Source organism: Hemicordylus capensis, chromosome 17 (assembly GCF_027244095.1).
Source record: "Hemicordylus capensis ecotype Gifberg chromosome 17, rHemCap1.1.pri, whole genome shotgun sequence".
NCBI classification, from domain to species: domain Eukaryota; kingdom Metazoa; phylum Chordata; class Lepidosauria; order Squamata; family Cordylidae; genus Hemicordylus; species Hemicordylus capensis.
In genome coordinates, this window is record NC_069673.1 from 10,500,116 (window position 1) to 10,517,629 (window position 17,514).

The window sequence follows — 17,514 nt, forward strand, 5'->3', positions numbered from 1 at the left end:
CTGGCTTTTAGAATGCCATTGAAAATGTGGCTGCTGCAGGCCCAATGTTCAGGAGAATAAAAGTGTGAGAATGTGCTGGAAGTCTTGAAATGCTATCACCTGTTCTCTGTCTCTAGGGGCACAGACCTTGTCAAAAATCCCAATGAGCATCCGTCCCCCTAGATCGGGGGTTCCCAACCTCGGTTCCTCCAGATATTGCTGAACTACAACTCCCAGCATCCTCAGCTGCAATTTATTCCCCCAGCAACATTTGGAGGAACTGAGGTTGAGAACCACTGCCCTCGATGGTACCAACCACCCCAGCTTGCTCGTGTATTGCCTTGACTACTGTCCGCCATTTCCCTTCCATATGGAACATAGCAACACAATCTTCTTTGAAGTTATCTCATTAAATGCCAGCCACAATAGTGAATTCTCCACTGATAGGCTGTTGTCGGAAGATGCAGTTCTTCAGATACTGAGACGAAAGTGATGTGGATTGGAGCTGGCCGGGTAGTCTCCCCACGATTTCCAGCTGATAAACTTGCCTGTGTCTCTTGCTCTCTGGCAGGTGGTCTGCATGAGCTTCTTTGATATCGTCCTGGACTTCATCCTCATGGATGCCTTTGAGGACCTGGAGAATCCACCATCCTCGGTGCTGGCCGTCCTCCGCAACCGTTGGCTCTCGGACAGCTTCAAAGAAACGGTGCGTCTCTCGAACCCGTGCAGAAGAGGCCAGCGTTTGGCTGGTTGGGTGCAAACCAGAGTCTAGTCCGCTTGCAGTTCTTGTGGATCCAACTCCAAAACACATCTGGCATGACAGAAGTTCTGGAGGACTTCTGGAACACAGATAAAATGTGTAGAGAAGCTGTTTTCTAGAAAAGCGGGTTTTTGGGGGTGTGTGTGTGTTTTGTTTTGACAGTGTGACATAGTTATGGGTTTGTTCTGTTTACAAATTTCAGGCCCTTGCCACTGCCTGCTGGTCAGTCCTGAAAGCAAAGAGGCGGCTTCTGATGGTAAGTGAAATAAAAAAGGGGAAGAATGGAGAGCATGTTGAATATTGTCAAATAATTGATGCAGCTGTAATGCTGGCTCCCTGCAAACCATAGCTTGTCAAATGGGAGCCAGACTAAAGAATCAATGTTTTTTTCTCCTCCCACCCCTCCATTCTCAATTTTTTTCACTCCCTTCCTTTGTCAACATTAACCCTGGTGGAAGTTACATGAACATTGATATTAGCTCTGGTTCCCTCATAAGCCAGAGACTGAATCAATATTTTGATTAGAAAGCCACGGTTCTGAGGGAACCCAGTTAGTATTAACCATGGTTAGTGCTCATAGCCATGGTTTTCCAATGCACTTCAAACTATGATTTCCAGTGCTCATGTAACTGTATGCCAAGGGTAATGCTAATTGGTGAGATTAGCCATGGTTAATACTAACCAGACTCCCTACTATGCTTGTTTTATCTCACTCATTTAAAAATCTATAATATTTTGAGGCGCCTAAAAACAAGGCAGTGTATGAACACAGCAATGACAAGATCCTGTCTGCAAGCTTGCAATCTCAATTTGCCAGACCCCTGAGGAAAGGGGGGAAACAAAGGAAAGGAATGATCTGCAAACAGATCTGTCTGCATGTTTTTTCCTTCCGTGGTAGGTTCCGGATGGCTTCATCTCTCATTTCTACTCCGTATCGGAGCATGTCAGCCCTGTCCTGGCTTTTGGTTTTCTGGGGCCAAAGGAGCATCTCTCTGAGGTTTGCAGCTTCTTCAAGGTAAATCTTTTAATTTGGTGATTCCCTCTCCCCCGCCCCCCCACCAAAGGAAGTCTGGAATAGATGCAATGACTTTTAAAAACAGTTCCTCTGGGTTGCATGGTGACTCATTCGAGAAATGAACATCCCCCGACCCACACCCAATTCCATAATAATGATATGGGCTGCATGATCTTATGGCAAGGAGGAGGCTGCAGCCAAGATTCGTGAGTTGGTCGCACTCCCGAGAGGTGATTATGTGGGCGGTTTAAATGTTAGGACTGGGAAGTGATAGTCTCCTGCAATCAATGCCAGTTGTGCCGTTCAGGCAGTGGAGTTATCAACCCCTGCTAACTGGGCAAAGAGGTACCTTTTTAATGTGGTGATGCTCTTTATTTAGCAGAGGGAGAGTAACTGGCCCTATCCACTGCCAGCACAGTACCTCCAGTGACTGTTGCTGGTGTCTATCTTCTGTTTCTTTTGAGATTGTGAACCTTTCGGAGACAAGGATCCATCTTATATTTATTATTATTTCTCTATATAAACTGCTTTGGAAACTTTTTTGTTGAAAAGCGGGATATAAATATTTGTTGTTGTTGGAGTTGCTCCATCCTCCAGCAAATCAATGGTGTCCCATGCCTCCCTTCCTGGATTGCTTGCAGGAGGAAATTGTCCTCCACCTGAGACCTTAACCGTCCATACAGGTGCATCTTAGCAGTGTGCACACTCCTCCATCTTTGCTTTAGGATCTTGAGATCCAATCCAATGTGTTTGTTTATTTGTACACTGCCTCAAACTTACATCTCTGGCTGGTTTACAACAACATAAAACAAAATTAACACCATTTAAAACCACAATTCTAGTTAAAATGTGAGTGAATAAATGTGTCTTTAGAAACTTCTTAAAAAGCTGTCTGAGATGAGGAGGGGCATTTGGGCAGAGAGCGCATTCCAAAGTCTTGAGATGGCCCGTCCCCGAGTAGCCACCAGTTGAGCTGTGGCAGCTGCAGACAGACCTCTCTGCATGCTCTGGACACTCCTGGTACTTGCAACAAGGCTGTAATTCAGCTGGTACCAAGGGCAGGGCAGGGGCAGCATCAAGCAGGCCAAATTCTCACCAGTAGTCAAGATATGTGCTTAGTCAAGATATGTGCAAGGGGCAAGACAGAGGCAAGGTCAAGCAGGCACGGTCAGACCGGTAGTCAAGTGGGTACAGAATTCCGAGGCAGAAGCAAGGTCAAGCAGGCCGAGGTCAAACTGACGCCAACAGCCACTGGAGGGATGCTGTGCTGTGGCTGGATGGGCCAGTTGCTCTCCCTCTGCTAAATATAAGAGAATCACTACTTTGAAAAGAGCCTCTTTGTTCAGGTATCAGGTTTAATTGTGCTTCTAGAGTTATGTCTCAACCTGCTCCTAACAGATTTATCAAGGCGGATAGTTTCATGGACCAAAGCCCATTCCACCTGGAGCATTGTCCTACAGTGGGTGCGTCATGCCTATGCACACAGCTATACAGAAAGGCATTTGTCGTTTACATTTGCCATAACAGATGACATAGCTGCTCTCTGGATACTGAAATTAATATTTACAATTATTATAATCATAAACAGTTGCATTGGCTGCCGATATGTTTCCGGGCAAAGTGCTGATTATTACCTTTAAAGCCCTAAATAGCTTAGTTCCAGGGTAACTGAGAGAGCGCCTATCTTTATAGGATCCCCACCGCTCATTGAGATCATCCGGAGGGATCCTTCTTTCGGGTGCTACCAGTTCATCTGTTGGCAACCTGGGATCAGGCCTTCTCTGTTGTCGCCCCTTGGTTATGGAACGGACTCCCTGTGGATATCAGAGGATTGTCTTCCCAGGAGGCCTTCAGGAGAGATTTAAAGACCCATCTTTCTAGCCTTGCTTTTCATTATATTTAGTTTTAATTTTGATCTGCTTTTAATAGGTTCCTGATTTTAAAGGTTATGTATTTCTGGTTTTAGTGTAAACCTCCCTGGGCCACCTTTGGGAAAGGCGGTATATACACAAAATCAATAAAAATAATAAATAATTATTGTGATCTGCATAATGTCCTCTTGTCAAGTACAAAAGGACCATGTGGATTTTAGTAGTAACAAGAAAAGGGGCAAAAATTGGGGCATAAAGCCACTCTCCTTTTATTCCCATCCTGGATACCTGAGGGATCGCCTGTTCCCAAGGGTTGCTGCCTGCTTGACAAGGTCATCTGAGGGGGCTTTGCTCTGGGTACTGACAATGAGGGAGGCTCGGCTGTGGTGCACGCGGGACAGGGCCTTCTCTGTGGCTGCCCCAAGACTCTGGAATGCTCTCCCAGCTATTCACTCCTCAGTCTCCATCACAGTTTTTAGAAAACACGTTAAATCTTGGCTTTTTACCCCGGCTTTTATATGATTGTCTCTACTGCTGGTTCTTTGTATATTGTCTTTTGTATGGTTATTTTATGCTTGTATTTTAAATCTCTTTAGTCAGATTCATGTTTTTATATTTCAGCTTAATATTTTAATTGTGCATTGTTATAGTCTTGTGTCTAATTTTTCTTGGTGAACTGCCTTGGGATTGTTTTAATGAAAGGCAGTATATAAATTTAACAATAAAATAGACAATAAAGTCCTGTTTTTCCTCTCTGACTTTCAGCACCAGATCCTGCAGTATTTGAAAGACATGTTTGACCTGGACATTGTGAGGTACACGACGGTGCTGTTGCTAGCCGAAGACATCCTCCAGCTTTCCCGGCGCCGCAGTGACATCCTGCTGGGGTACTTAGGTGTCGAGACCATCCCGGACATGAATGGCACACTCCCTAGTGACATTGTCCCCTTAGAGGAGTTCAACTAAACACACTCAACTGGGCAGGAGTGTGACGTTTTAAGAAGACCTTCCCTATTGGGAACATACTACCCCGCATGGGTGGCTTCATTAGTGGCGGCAAGAATGGTTTGAAGCATTGGCTGTTTGCCCAGATCTTCATCTCTATAGAAAGAGGCACAAGAGAGACTGTTTTGAGGATGCTGAATGGTTTGGACTTGCTTTGCTCATCGGTCATTGCTTTTCTTTCCCTTTTTTAAAAATTAGGTTTTTAGCTCTAGCGTAGACTGTGAAACACCTAGAGGGCCAAGGCCTCCGCGGCTTGTGGTGGGGCAGCGCACAAGAACACTTTCTTTCCTGTTCAATGCATAAAGCAGGTTCCTGACAGTTGGGGGATATGTAGAACATGGTTGGATGGTTCTCCCCGATGCCAGAGTTTCTGCTTGATCAAACTGGAGGTTTTTTTCTTGGTTTTTTAAAAAACTATTTTGGCGTGGTCATATGTATATTGAAGCTTAACTCTCTTTTTTAAAGGTTTTATTTATGATTTCTAGTACAATTAATGATCTCCGGCTGCACAGGAAGAAAGGCTACCTTGCCCCCCACAAGGAGGAGTAAATGTCTTTCTGTAAAGCACTGAAACACTTGAGAATGTGTTAGTAAAAGGGAGTGGTAAGCTGAGACTTGGGAGGAATGTATCCTGTCTTCACAGGTGAGGTGAAATCAAACCTCTTCTCCCTGCTTCTCGCCACCCAGTGGTTCAGACATTAGGTGTCTCCTCTCCGTCCACAAGGAAGCAGCTACTTTAGCAAAAAAAACGATTTGACGGGGAAGTGCAGGGGGCAGGCTGGGGTGGGAGGCACCTCTCACTTTCCTCTGAGGTCCCACCAATCCAGACACACCCTCATCAGCCGTTGGGTGCGTGATAACTCCTAGATCCTGGCAGGCAGCCATCCAGGAAGGTTATTGGATCCCTGGTGGACTGGTGTACGTGGCCCGGGATGAGCTGTGCTTTGGCTTGGTGGCTCTCCAAGTTCTGCAGTTCTACCTTAAGGCTTGACATATTACCAGACCTAATTGATTTCCTCCGCCACTCGCAAATAAGTGGTGAAACGCATCGGTGATGCAGCTGGTTCCTCTGCTTGGTAGAGGAAGAGCTCGCTCGCTGTTGGCTGAAGTCAACCCACGCCCACAGTTGCCATACAACCGGCATTCCGTATGATGCCACCCAAGGGACGGGCCTTTTCTGCTGGAGCCACGGCTTGGCTGCCTGAATGCTGCTGGCTGAATCTAGTTCTGTGCATCTAGTTAGAACAGCAGTTTTTAAGTTCCAAGGACCTTGCGTTTCTGCTTTTTGGGGGCGGCCCAGAAATGGCAGTCTGGCTTCCCTGACAGCAAGTCTATCAGGGCCTCTCCCTTGCATGGTGTACAGGCATGCTTGTTTCACAGTGGCCCATAGCTAGGCCTTAGAGAGCTGCCAAGAACTGTGTGAACTGCATGAAGTGTTGCGTGTGGGGGCTGGAGAACGGTAGCTTTACAAGGAGGCACGTAGGCCTTCCCTGCTGCTCTGCCACCCCACTGCGGCGCTGTCTGTTCTAAAAGCTGTGCCAGGCGACTCTGGTGCTGGCATGCACATGTGTGTGGTCAGCATGGTGTTTCTGACATGGCTGCTGTGTGCCCTGACGGGAGCACCGACAGTGCGGTGGGGCAGCGGAGGAGCAGGTAAGACCTGCTTGCTTCCTTTTAAAGCTACTGTTCCCCCCCAAAAAAACGATTCGGCTGCTGCAGCTCGAATAGTTTCTATTGAGGCGCCGAGATGCTTCGTGCACATCCTTACAATGGGGCTGTTCTTGTGACCTTAAGCGGGGCCGGTGGAGCACCCCACCAGGGCAGGAGAGCCGTGTATGCTCCTGATCGGTGATGGTATGTTTTCAAAGATCAAGGTAGGACAAGGAGAGAGTGATTGTGTGGGAGCCGGGAACTGGGTAGGATGGGCACAGCCAACCTACATTTGATCGAGGATGGACAAAAAGCCACCCTACCCAGCTCCCACACAATCACTCCCCTGCTCCTGCTGCCTTGATCTTTGCAAACACAGGACTGCTGATCAGGTGTGTGCATGGCTCTCCCATCCTGGCTGGGCATTCCTCCGATGCTCTTTAGGGCCATGACAACTTCCCTATTGGATCCCGTAACTCTCCACAATGCGGGATGGGGATTTTTTGGCCTACCGATTGATGTAATAGGGTGGCAAGTGTGCAATCCACCAGTTAGAATGTTTCTTGCTGGGGTTACTAACCTGTGGTACTCCCAACTGTTGCTGAACTACAACTCCCATCTCCGCAGTCACAATGTATTGATGGGAGGTATAGTTCAGCAAGAGCTGGAGTACCACAGGTTGGGAATTGCTGGTTTATTGTGAATTGATGTAACTCATGTTAGGCAGGCAGTGAGAGTGTTTTATAGTTGATATGAGGGTTGGCTGTTTAGTGATGAGCATTCAGGTGCCTTTCCTATATTGGCAGAATCTGCCTGCAGCAATGGGCCCCAGTGTTTTGGAACAGGTAGCATATGAACTGGAGATGCACACAGGGAAATGTAAAAATAGGCTGTATCTGTTGCAGTTGTGGGGCGAAGAGCAATGCGGGAAGCTTTTTGGAGCTGAAAACTGGGTTAAGAGAAGGTGCCTGAGGAGAACTGGTGGTGGTTAGTTTTGATCCGTCTGTGTTTCAAGGTTGTATGTGGCAAACCCCCATGTTTACGAAGCTGTGTAAATTCAAAAGGACTCTTTTGTCTTGTTTTTTAGATGAATGTTATAAAGCACATTAGGGTCCAAGTAGATATTGGAGCTACATAAGGTGTCCTTTGAGTATTGTGGAGTTGAGTGCGTAGGGACTGACCAAGAGTGTTAATTGTGTAGACAGTGGTGTGTTGGTAGCATTAGAGCAGGCTCTGGGATGGAAACCAGATTCCGGTCTGCAAAGGAGTCTAACGTGCCTCATCGCCATCTGAGAATGGAACGGCCAAATACTTTCAGCCACTTTTTGAATGCTAGTGCCAGTCTGAGATGCCTACCCAACTTGTCTTAAATTGCAGATTGAGGCCTTGAAATTTAACATTGTGCTGTGGGGAGAAGAGAGGCACAGAGTAAGAACTGTGGTGTCAAGCCCTCTGCACATCTGCCACACCTCCCTGCAGCCTTCCCCACCTTCCAGTCTTGGACCTTGGTTCAGGAGAAAAGTGCCAGGGTGAATGGGGAGGCAAACTCCAGACACCCTGTCGATAATTCCTCCCACCTCCATCCCTGTTTTGAGAATCGGACACAGACTCTTAACATCTTCTTTCTATATGATGGGACAGAGCTGGTATGAGTCTTGAGGCTTTGGCCTCAAAATCAACAGAAAATGGGACACAATAGCCAAGTTGTAAGAGAGTTTGGACGTATAGTGTAGCTTTAGAGCAGGGGTGGGGAACCTTGGCCCTCCAGCTGTTGTTGAACTACAACTCCCATCATCCCCAGAGTTTTAGTTCAAAAACAGCTGGAGGGCCAAGCTTCCCCACCCCTGCTTTAGAGCAACAATACAAGGCATGTACTATTGCTGTGCAGTATTTCTATACAGGAAGAGATGGTCCCTGCCTTAAACATTCAGGATGTGTTCCTGACATCTTGCCGTAGTTCCGTTTTTATGCCCGAGGGGAAATGGTCTGAGGAGTGCAGCCTCAGTCTGTTCTAAGTAAACCAATGTCTTGCAATCCTTTTGCATGTAAAAAAAGGTGGGGAGTGTGTTAAGTGCAGATGGTAATGGGCCAGCTCAAACCATGGTTTGTTGGACTGCGAATGGCGCAGGAAGGAGCGTTGGCCCTGCTGCAAGGGAGGAATTGTGGTTAGTTTAAACCACAGTTCTGTGTGTGTGTGATCTGGACCTGGAAGCAGTGCTTTCACTATAGAGCCGTTCACGCAGCCATAAACTGGGTAGGAGATGGGGTTTGCCCAGTTCCGTGAGCTGGTTCAGCAATCGTGTGTTGGATTAAAACAAGGTGGGTGAAAAGAGCCTGTCAAGTTTCCTTTTTAATTGCACCACTTTGTGTCCTTGTGTGGCTAGCCCAGTTGACAGCTGGACTCTTTTTAGAAGTTTAGTGATGATGGGAAGTGAAGCTGAATGTATTGAGAAGGCGTGTTGCTAATTTTCAGAAGTTATAGATCTGATCTCCCTCCAGGGGGGACATTTTCCTGTGCGATACCTGTTGAAATTAATGGAACTCTAACCCGTGTTCCCCTAACAGAAAATCCCAGATGTTCTTGACTATAACTCCCAGCATCCTCAGCAAAAGCCCACTGCAGCTAGGGATTCTGAGAGTTGTAGTCAACATCTGGGATTCCCTCTCACAGAGAACACTGACCCTAACAAGAGCACTACTGTTGGTTCTGATGGGGCTTGTGTAGGAGAAGAGCCCTGGTGGGTTAGCTCTTGGGCCTGGCTGTACTAGCTTTGTATGTATTTTGCTGCTTTGGGGGGCAGTCCTAAACTTTGACAAGTGGGACTATCTTCTGTGTAGCTGTTCTTCAGACTTGGGAGCGAGTATCTTGATGCCATGATAGGGATATGGTGTGTGTGTGTGGGGGGGGTGTTCTCTTGCATCCTGCATGATGTATAAGATGTCTTAAGTCTTTTCTCTCTTCCTTGCTGGGGAGAGAACTTAAGAAATATGTCCTTAGAATATGACACTAGGAAGGTTCAATCAGCTAATCATTTAGCTAGTCGAGTGATCTATTCCCCCTGCCCCTACTGGGATAGTTTGCCTGCTTCTCATATTCTGTCTGACTGAGCCCTATCCGTCCAGAAGTCATAGAAACATAAAGTTGGAAGAGGCCTGACTCAGAGGTGGATACGGAGCCAGATGAACACCAGCAATGTACTGTAGGCCACAATCCAGCAAACGTTGAGCCCTCTTCAGACTTTAATAAAAAGATTCTCTACACAAGTGAGTATCCAAAATGGGGTTGGAAGTCCCAGCCCCATCATTCACCTCCGCAGCCTGCTGCTCACGATTGCAGAAGATGCTGCTGATCCGATCATGGAAGCGCCGTATCAGATACGGTATTTGCCTCTTCAGATGAACACTGCCGGGACCGTGAGTGTTGCACTGCTGGCAGTGAGTGACAGGCCAGGGCAGGATTTCTGGCCCCACTTGGGATGCTCTGCTCATTGGGAGTGTCCTTTTGATGTACAACTTATTAGTGGGACTAAATCCTACCCATTGCTTCTGATTGGACTTGATTGCAACTAAAATTTTAGCTGGTTTTTGTGTCCATGGAATTTCACGGCTCCACATGGATCTCCCTTGCTGGATCAATGGGAGAGGGTCTTCGCTTCTTCCCTTTGTGTAACCCTATATTTTTTTTTTTTACCCTTCACAGGACACAGACTGGTGAAGAAGGTTCCCCTGTTTTTCTGTTCTTTAGCAGTTTCTACAATTTTAAAACTTTCATCTCGTATTTGTCTTCAGGTTCATGATCTGACTAAATTTGAAAAAAATTAGAGGTGCTGTCGGATTGAATCCTGCAAAATCTTTATGTTGATTTTTATACATTCTTGCAGAAGTAATGAATGAGCTGAAGCAGTACATTTTTAAGGTAGCTGACAACTGTACAGAAATAGAAGAGTTTACAAACAAAAATTCACTGTAGTTATTAAATCAGAATTGCTCTGAAAGTTAAGTCCACTGTCCATTGTGAGCGGAGTTGGAATGGGCATTTTTCTAAAGGGCATTCCTGTGAAACCTGAAGCTGATGATTGTAACTTATTTGTGCCTAATCTGATTTGCTTTGCTTTTATTTTCCTAAGGTGTAAATATTAATCTTTCATTGGTTGCACTGCTTTTCCTCCACACCCCTTTGCAGCTGAAACACTTTTGTATGCTCTAGAATGTTGGCATTTGATGCAAGTCAAATAAACATTTCCTTCATTAACTAGCTGGTCATGAGGCTTGTTTTGTTTTGTTTTGTTGTTGTTCTCGTTCAGGTTCTGCTTGTAGATTCCAGTTAAGACGTCTGTGGCCTGGTGTAGTTATTTTAGTATAGGAGTCATATGGTCTCTCTGAGATGACCCAGAGACCAACCTGGCCACATTCTGTACCAGACTACGTACAAAGGAGGCCCCACATAGAGTGCATTGCAGTAGTCGGAGGTTACCAGCTCTTTTCCTTGTGTCCATTTGTTGTTGTTTTTTAATCTGTAGGCCTTTGCTACATGACTTCTCACTGCGTAAAAGAGCCATGTGCACAGAGTATGCTTTATAAATAAATATAATTAAAAAGAGCAGGGTGGAGAAGTACTGGGCCCTGCGTTCCTGGTAGCAGCATGAATCCAATAGCAAATATCCCAATTTTTGCTTTGACTGGCAGTAACTCTCTAAAGTCTTTGAGCAGAGGTCTTTCATACACCTGCTATTTCGGAACCTTTAGTTGGAGATGCCAGGAATTATTTATCCCAGGAACTAGTTTACGTTTTAACAGACCCCTGCTAACTGATAAAATAAGCACTTTTTAAAGTGAGGATTCTCTTATATTTAGCAGGCGGAGAGCAACTAGCCCTAATCAACCCCAGCACAGCATCCTTCCAGTGGCTGTTGCTGGTATCTGCCTTATGTTTCTTTTTAGATTGTGTGCCCTTTGGAGACAGGTGACCATCTTATTTATTATTATTATTATTTATTATTATTGTTTACATTTATATCCCGCTCTTCCTTCAAAGAGCCCAGAGCGGTGTACTACATACTTAGGTTTCTCGTCACAACAACCTTGTGAAGTAGGTTAGGCTCAGAGAGAGAAGTGACTGGCCCAGAGTCACCCAGCTAGTATCATGGATGAATGGGGATTTGAACATGGGTCTCCCCGGTCCTAGTCCAGCACTCTAACCACTACACCACGCTGGCTTTATGTATTATTTTCCTATGTAAACTGCTTTGAGAACTTTGGTTGAAGAGCGGTATATAAATATTAGTCGTAATAGTAGTTTTATAGTAGTAGTTTTATATCTCGCTTTTCTTGAACAATGGAGCTCAAGGGTCAGCTTCAGCAAGGTGGTGGCATCAATTGCCTTCGCATTGTTGCCTTGGATTTAAGGTTGGACCATCTGTATGCAAACAATGTTCTCTACCACTGAAATACAGTGGGAGCATTCTCAGTATTTTCTGTGCTGAACCTTGTTACCCTAACCCTCTTCTCTATGCAGAACTGACTGCAATGTTACCCGAATCGTTTGGGGGTAGGGATAAAGAAGGGGTGATGATAACACACAGCAAGCTGTAAGTGCAGCCTTACTCTTTTCCATATCTGTGGGGGAGACGTTGCCAAAAATCACTATGAGCATTTGTCCCCTGAGATGGTACCGATGGCCAAAATTCGTCAGTCTGACTTATAGAGCCCTTTCTCATGATCCGTGAGAAGGGCTCGAAGGGGTGAGGGGAGAAGGCCTTGGAAAGCTTACTTCTCCTTCAGACTATCCTCCTACTGGTCACTGGGTGGCCGGATTGGCCGCCCAGATGATTGCCAGCTTCTGCCAATAGCTTGGAGTGTCGGGGTGCCGGGATGTGTTTCTGGAACTCCCATAATGCACCTGCGGTGCATTATAGGGACCCTTCCTCCTCCCCGAAGCCAGCTGGGAGCCCCCAGCCAGGGGCTGTAATACGGGATTAGTAAAATGGGGTTAGGAGAGTGCTCACTTTCCTAACCTGGTTTAAGAGGGTGGCTCTGGAGGTGGGTTTGCTGCTGAGGCATCACCGGAACTGTGCCCGATCCCAGAGGTACACATGTGCAGGCAAAACTGGACTGGGCTTCCTTAGCCCAGTTTTCCCTGCGTGTTTGAATAGCTTCATTGAGCAGTGTTGGTGCTAGTGGTCAGGGGTGCAGGGGCAGGGGAGGCTATCAGAGTTGCCTTGATTTCATAAAGGAACAACAGAAGGAGAAAACGCTTTCTCAAAAAGGCACAACAGGATAATGGCAAACACGTTTAGAAACCTTCAGCAGGAGCTATCTGCAAACACACACACACACACACACACACACACACCCCAACCATCCTGTTTGTGGTTTTTCTTGTTCTCGTAGGTCTCTCTCTGGGGTTATAAAGCGAGATCTAACAAAACTAAATATCCACCCAGCCATCTTATTTTCCTTCTGCTCTGTATTTCTTCCTGACTTTACTTGTCTTGCCAGTACTAGTATTATTGCATCATGGGGGTAGATCTTCTGCTTAATGATGTATTTGGAGGAGATGCTCATGGGAGTCCATCTGGGGAGTGGAAGCAAGCGCGTAAACAAACTCCATCTTGGGAGAGCTATGAGGTGTGATACCGTTTCTTGAAAACGGCAGATGCCTTCTCGGCTGGGCTTCTGGCCTCTCTGTGTTTTAATGAGAGGGCGTAGCAGGGAGCAGCTTTGCATTCAAGCTGCTAGGGTGAAATTATTCTATCTAGCAAGTCACTGTTTCTTCTGTCTTTTCTTCTGATTTTGTTCTTTCAATTATTCATACTGATTTGATTATTTTTTTACATCCACTTCTCCTTATGCCCGATAGGAAGCAGGCTTTTTGAAGAAAAAGGGATGACTTAAGGCTAGATTGAACTGCCTTCTACTGAGTCAGATATTGGTCCAAGGGATTGTCTGGGGGGGAAGGGAAGATTTCTCTGCCTTTCCCCTCCTGCCCTCATAAACGGTCGTGCTACTACCCTCATATACTACTACTGAGCTATGTCGCCATTACGGGAGGAAGAGGCTGCTTCCCTTTCTCTGAGGCTTTTGGCTTCTTGGACCTTGGTCAGGGAAGGAGGCAGACTAGCAACCCAATCAAAGCATGTTTAAATTTGGCAGTGACTCCTTTATTTCAACAGGCCTCTGAAGAAACATTAATCCCGCTATGGGGGAAGCCAGTTTGGTGTTATCCGAATTGCCTGTGCAGGTAGGCGAGCACGTGGAAATGTTTCGGCCACAGGGACAGGAAGGGATCTCTCACCCAGTCCAGTATCGAAGACAGAAAGCTGCTAGAAACAGAGGTGCACCTAGGTAACTTTGGAGCCCAGCCTCCCTCCTCCGCTCCCCTGCAAATTAAGCATCATCACATTCCACCAGGCGGCCATCCCACCCAGGATAGACTAAAGAGGATTTGGGGGGGGGGCTGTGGAGGCCCTGGACTTTGGCCTCAAAGTCCAGGGGTAAGAGCACCTCTGGCTAGAAATGCCCCACCTCCAATGTTGCAGTAGTCACAGACAAACTGTGATTGTGTAGGGCAGCCCCTCTGCAAAGTGGTTCACATGCAACTGGGTGACTGCATGAAAGAGAACCAACCAAACAGCACAAAACAATATAAATGATTTATGACTGAGTATGAATGCAGACGTTCAAAGTGTGTACATTCCATTTACATTCCAATGGAACGTGCCAACATTCCATTGCCTGAATACGGGGACACAAGTGGGGGTGGGTGGCGGAGGTGTCCTGGCGGGGAGGCTTCCTTGGGGGTGGGGTCATCCCAGGGGTGATCAGACGTCTGAGTAGTAAAGCATTTATAAACCAACAACAAAGAAACAGCACAAGTCCCATGATTTCACAATGCTTCTTGTTCACACAGACCATCCCACTTGACAGCAAATGTCAAGTAAAACATTAAGAGAATCCCCCAGGTTTACAAACACTCTCATCCCCACTCCATCTTGCTGTGGCTGTCACTTAAAGTCTCCTGAAAAGCTGTTTTATCTGCCAGAAGTGGTGAGTCAGTTAGCAGGAGTCTGTGGGTCTATTTACAGTAGATAAGTAAATGATTAGCAGCTTGCAGGATGTAAATCAACCCAACCAATTGCTCCTACAAGTTTACAGAACAATTGGGGCTTCTTTTGTGAACTTTGTTGTTTCTTTCCCATTATAATATGGACTTCACCCAGACTTCAAAGGGCTCAGTGCAAATGGATTGTGGGATGAGGGAGAGAACCTGGCTCTGCCAATAATATGGGGAAAACAGCATTCCATATGGAACAAGATTTATTTTTTTTGCCTCAGATACAGAATTTCCTATATAGTATGGGACTGTTGGGAATGTTAGTGACATAACAGCCTTCAACTTGATGAAGATACTTTAAATGTGGAAAATAGTGCTACACATCTTTTATTCTTTTAGTTACGTGGTTATTGTTATGTACACCCTTTTGATTTTTTTCATTGGTACTCCCTGTATATTAAAGCATCTATATTGTTTTGTATTCTTCGTTGGAATTTATTTTATTTGGTGTTTCATTCTAGTTTAGAGTACTCTTCTCCTTTTTGTGTATTAGGCAGTGTGAAGGGAGAGCTGGTCTAGGAGAGGAGAGCTGGTCTTGTGGTAGCAAGCCTGACTTGTCCCCATAGCTAAGCAGGGTCTGCCCTGGTTGCATATGAATGGGAGACTTGATGTGTGAGCAATGCAAGATGTGTGATGTGTGATTGCTCACACTTGATGTGTGAGCAATGCCTCAGGGGATGAAGCCACTCTGGGAAGAGCAGAAGGTTTCAAGTTCTCTCCCTGGCAGCATCTTCAAGATAGAGCTGAGAGAGATTCCTGCCTGCAACCTTGGAGAAGCTGCTGCTAGTCTGTGAAGACAATACTGAGCTAGATAGACCAATGGTCTGACTCAGTATATGGCAGTTTCCTATGTTCCTAAGGGACAAAATTATGCTGCAGTGGGATGCTGTTGATAAACATAATTTCTGGGTAAAATTTTCTCACATAAAGGGTAGGTTCACTTACCCTATGTATGAATTCCTCCACCTCAGCCAAAGTTGAAAAACATTGCTGCTAAAACACAAAACAAAATAAACAATGTTATGTAACTCTGAATACAACAAAATAAACAATGTTATGTAACTCTGAATACACGCTGAGACCTCAGGATGAGTCAGGCTTAACATGTATATCACTAATAAAGATTTAGTGCAATGTTAAGCTTATGTTCGAAGGGGTTTTTCAGAGTCTCTAGATATGTATGTTAACTCTAGTATGTTAAGGAATTGCTTCTTGTCCTGGGACATGATCACCCCATGGGGCATTACTGGTGTCCTCCTCCTTCATGAATGTCTCAGAATAAGCACATCCAGCCTGCTTTGTTTCTTATGTTGGCACGTTTTGAGCTGGCAACTGTACAAAGAACAGATGGCTTAGTAGGTGGGAAGTGCAATATGCAGCAGTGAATAGTAGAAATGTACTATAATATCTGAATGTGAAATCTAAAGGGAGGGAAACGTGTGCCTTAATAAAAGGCATGTGGGATAATTGCACTGGGGCTTCTCTGCAAACCTTTCAACTGGTCTGGAAAGTTCAGCTGGTTGAGATCACAGAAGCCAAGTTGAAAACTAGGATAGGAGGAATAGAATCAAACGTATTTTGCTAGTGCTTACAATTTGTGACTGGTGCTTGTTTGCTTCTTGGAGCAATTAAAAGTGCTGTTCTGGAATTTCTATAAGTGAACTATACATTTCTAAATGAACTGAGGCCAGGGCACCAGAAAGACCACCTGCACTCATGTAGTACTTGAGCTAGATGTGGTGGTTGGGTACCATATTTGGGGGGGGAGGGGTTGCTCATTGTGATTTTTTACAAGGCTTTTATTGTCCTGACCATTCAGGCCTGCACAAGCCCAACTCGCAATGGTGTTTTAAAAGTTTTAAAATTGCAAAAATTGCTATAAAGGTTTAGCGATATTGTCAGAGGAATAGAAATGACAATTTGCAGGAATGTTATCCAAAGATGGAGGAACGTTATCCAAAGATGTTCTTTCCATGGAGAGAACAGAACAATTTAATTGTTAGCCTAACCTAATTGTTAGCCTGCTTGCAGCCTCCCGCTTGGGGGTCTCCTCTTGTGTTGCTGTGTGCTGTGGCGACACACAATCAAAAAGACGAGGTTAACGGAGTGCTCGCTCTGTTAACCTCGGCTAAGGGGAGGGGTACTTTGGGAGGTTTGCTGCCGGGAGCCGTGCAGCTCCCTTTTCAGCACACGATCGACCAAAACCGGGCTAAGCTCTCTTAGCCCACTTTCAGCCGCTCGTGAGAATCACCTCTATTTTCCATCTCTGGGGGTAGATGTTGCCAAAAATGACTGAGCATTTGTCCCTTGAGGTAGTACTGCTGCCCAAAATTTGTGGGCCTGGCTTATGGACTAATGTGACTCATCATGTTTTTCAATTGCTTCAGGGACAGAGCCTTTTCTGTGGTGGCCTCACATTTGTAGAACTCTTTCCCAAATCCAGTGCCCAGATGGCCATTTTACTGGAAGTTAGGTTAAAAAACAACAACAGGGCGTAATGAGGCAACCTGAGTCACCTCAAGAAGTGGGTTATTGAAGAGTGGAAAAATGGCCACTACCTCACCCTTTTTGCTCCTGTTCCTTGGCCACTGTGCTCACACCACCTCACTCTATATTCTGTGTGACAAGTTAATCTGTTCTCATCCCACACACTTTATTTTAAAAAGGCCACTTAATTGTTCCAAGGGTGCAGTACTACTGAGTAAATTTACTGTGCATTCATTAGTCTCTTATTATTGTCACTCTTAAGGGGACTGTTGCCAGCTGCAGAGGGCCTATAAAAAAATATGGGCCCAAATATTGGGCATTCCTCTATCCTATGTTCTTGCTTTTTTAAACTTCAGTTTATAAAGGCTGTTTTGTGTTTGTGTTGCTTATAGTTTGTGTTGCTTATAGACTCCCTTAATTGACCTGTCTTGGGCATTACGCTGAGGAGAACAGTTAACTACTCCATTTTGGCTGGCCATTCCCACAATGCACCTCGCGCGCTCAAAGAGCGCTTCAGCCCGCCACCCACTCTTTAAGACCCGATTGGCTCGGTTGGGGAGGGGGGCAGAAAGATCAACTTAGCTCTATGATTGGCTCACATGATTCGCCAATCATACGGCGCCGCCACGCCCCT

At 45.7% G+C, this 17,514-nt stretch overlaps 1 protein-coding gene and 1 long non-coding RNA gene across 6 annotated transcripts in view; one reads left to right on the forward strand and one right to left on the reverse strand.

Annotated features, from left to right (window-relative positions):
* The window catches only part of MIGA2 (mitoguardin 2), a 37,867-nt gene extending 27,335 nt beyond the window's left edge, over window positions 1-10,532 (forward strand). For all 5 annotated transcript variants that reach the window (XM_053281631.1, XM_053281635.1, XM_053281636.1 and 2 more), the window contains exons 13-16: window positions 551-685; window positions 942-995; window positions 1,638-1,754; window positions 4,391-10,532. In XM_053281631.1, coding sequence (XP_053137606.1) covers window positions 551-685; window positions 942-995; window positions 1,638-1,754; window positions 4,391-4,591 — 507 coding nt within the window. In that variant the 3' untranslated portion in view covers window positions 4,592-10,532. The remainder of the gene's footprint in view (window positions 1-550; window positions 686-941; window positions 996-1,637; window positions 1,755-4,390) is intronic.
* On the reverse strand, window positions 559-17,396 carry LOC128338762 (uncharacterized). Its single transcript, XR_008312691.1, has 3 exons — window positions 15,986-17,396; window positions 15,339-15,386; window positions 559-818 (listed from the first exon to the last, which is right to left on the reverse strand). It is a non-coding gene; the product is annotated as an uncharacterized LOC128338762 (long non-coding RNA).
* Window positions 17,397-17,514: the final 118 nt, after the last annotated feature.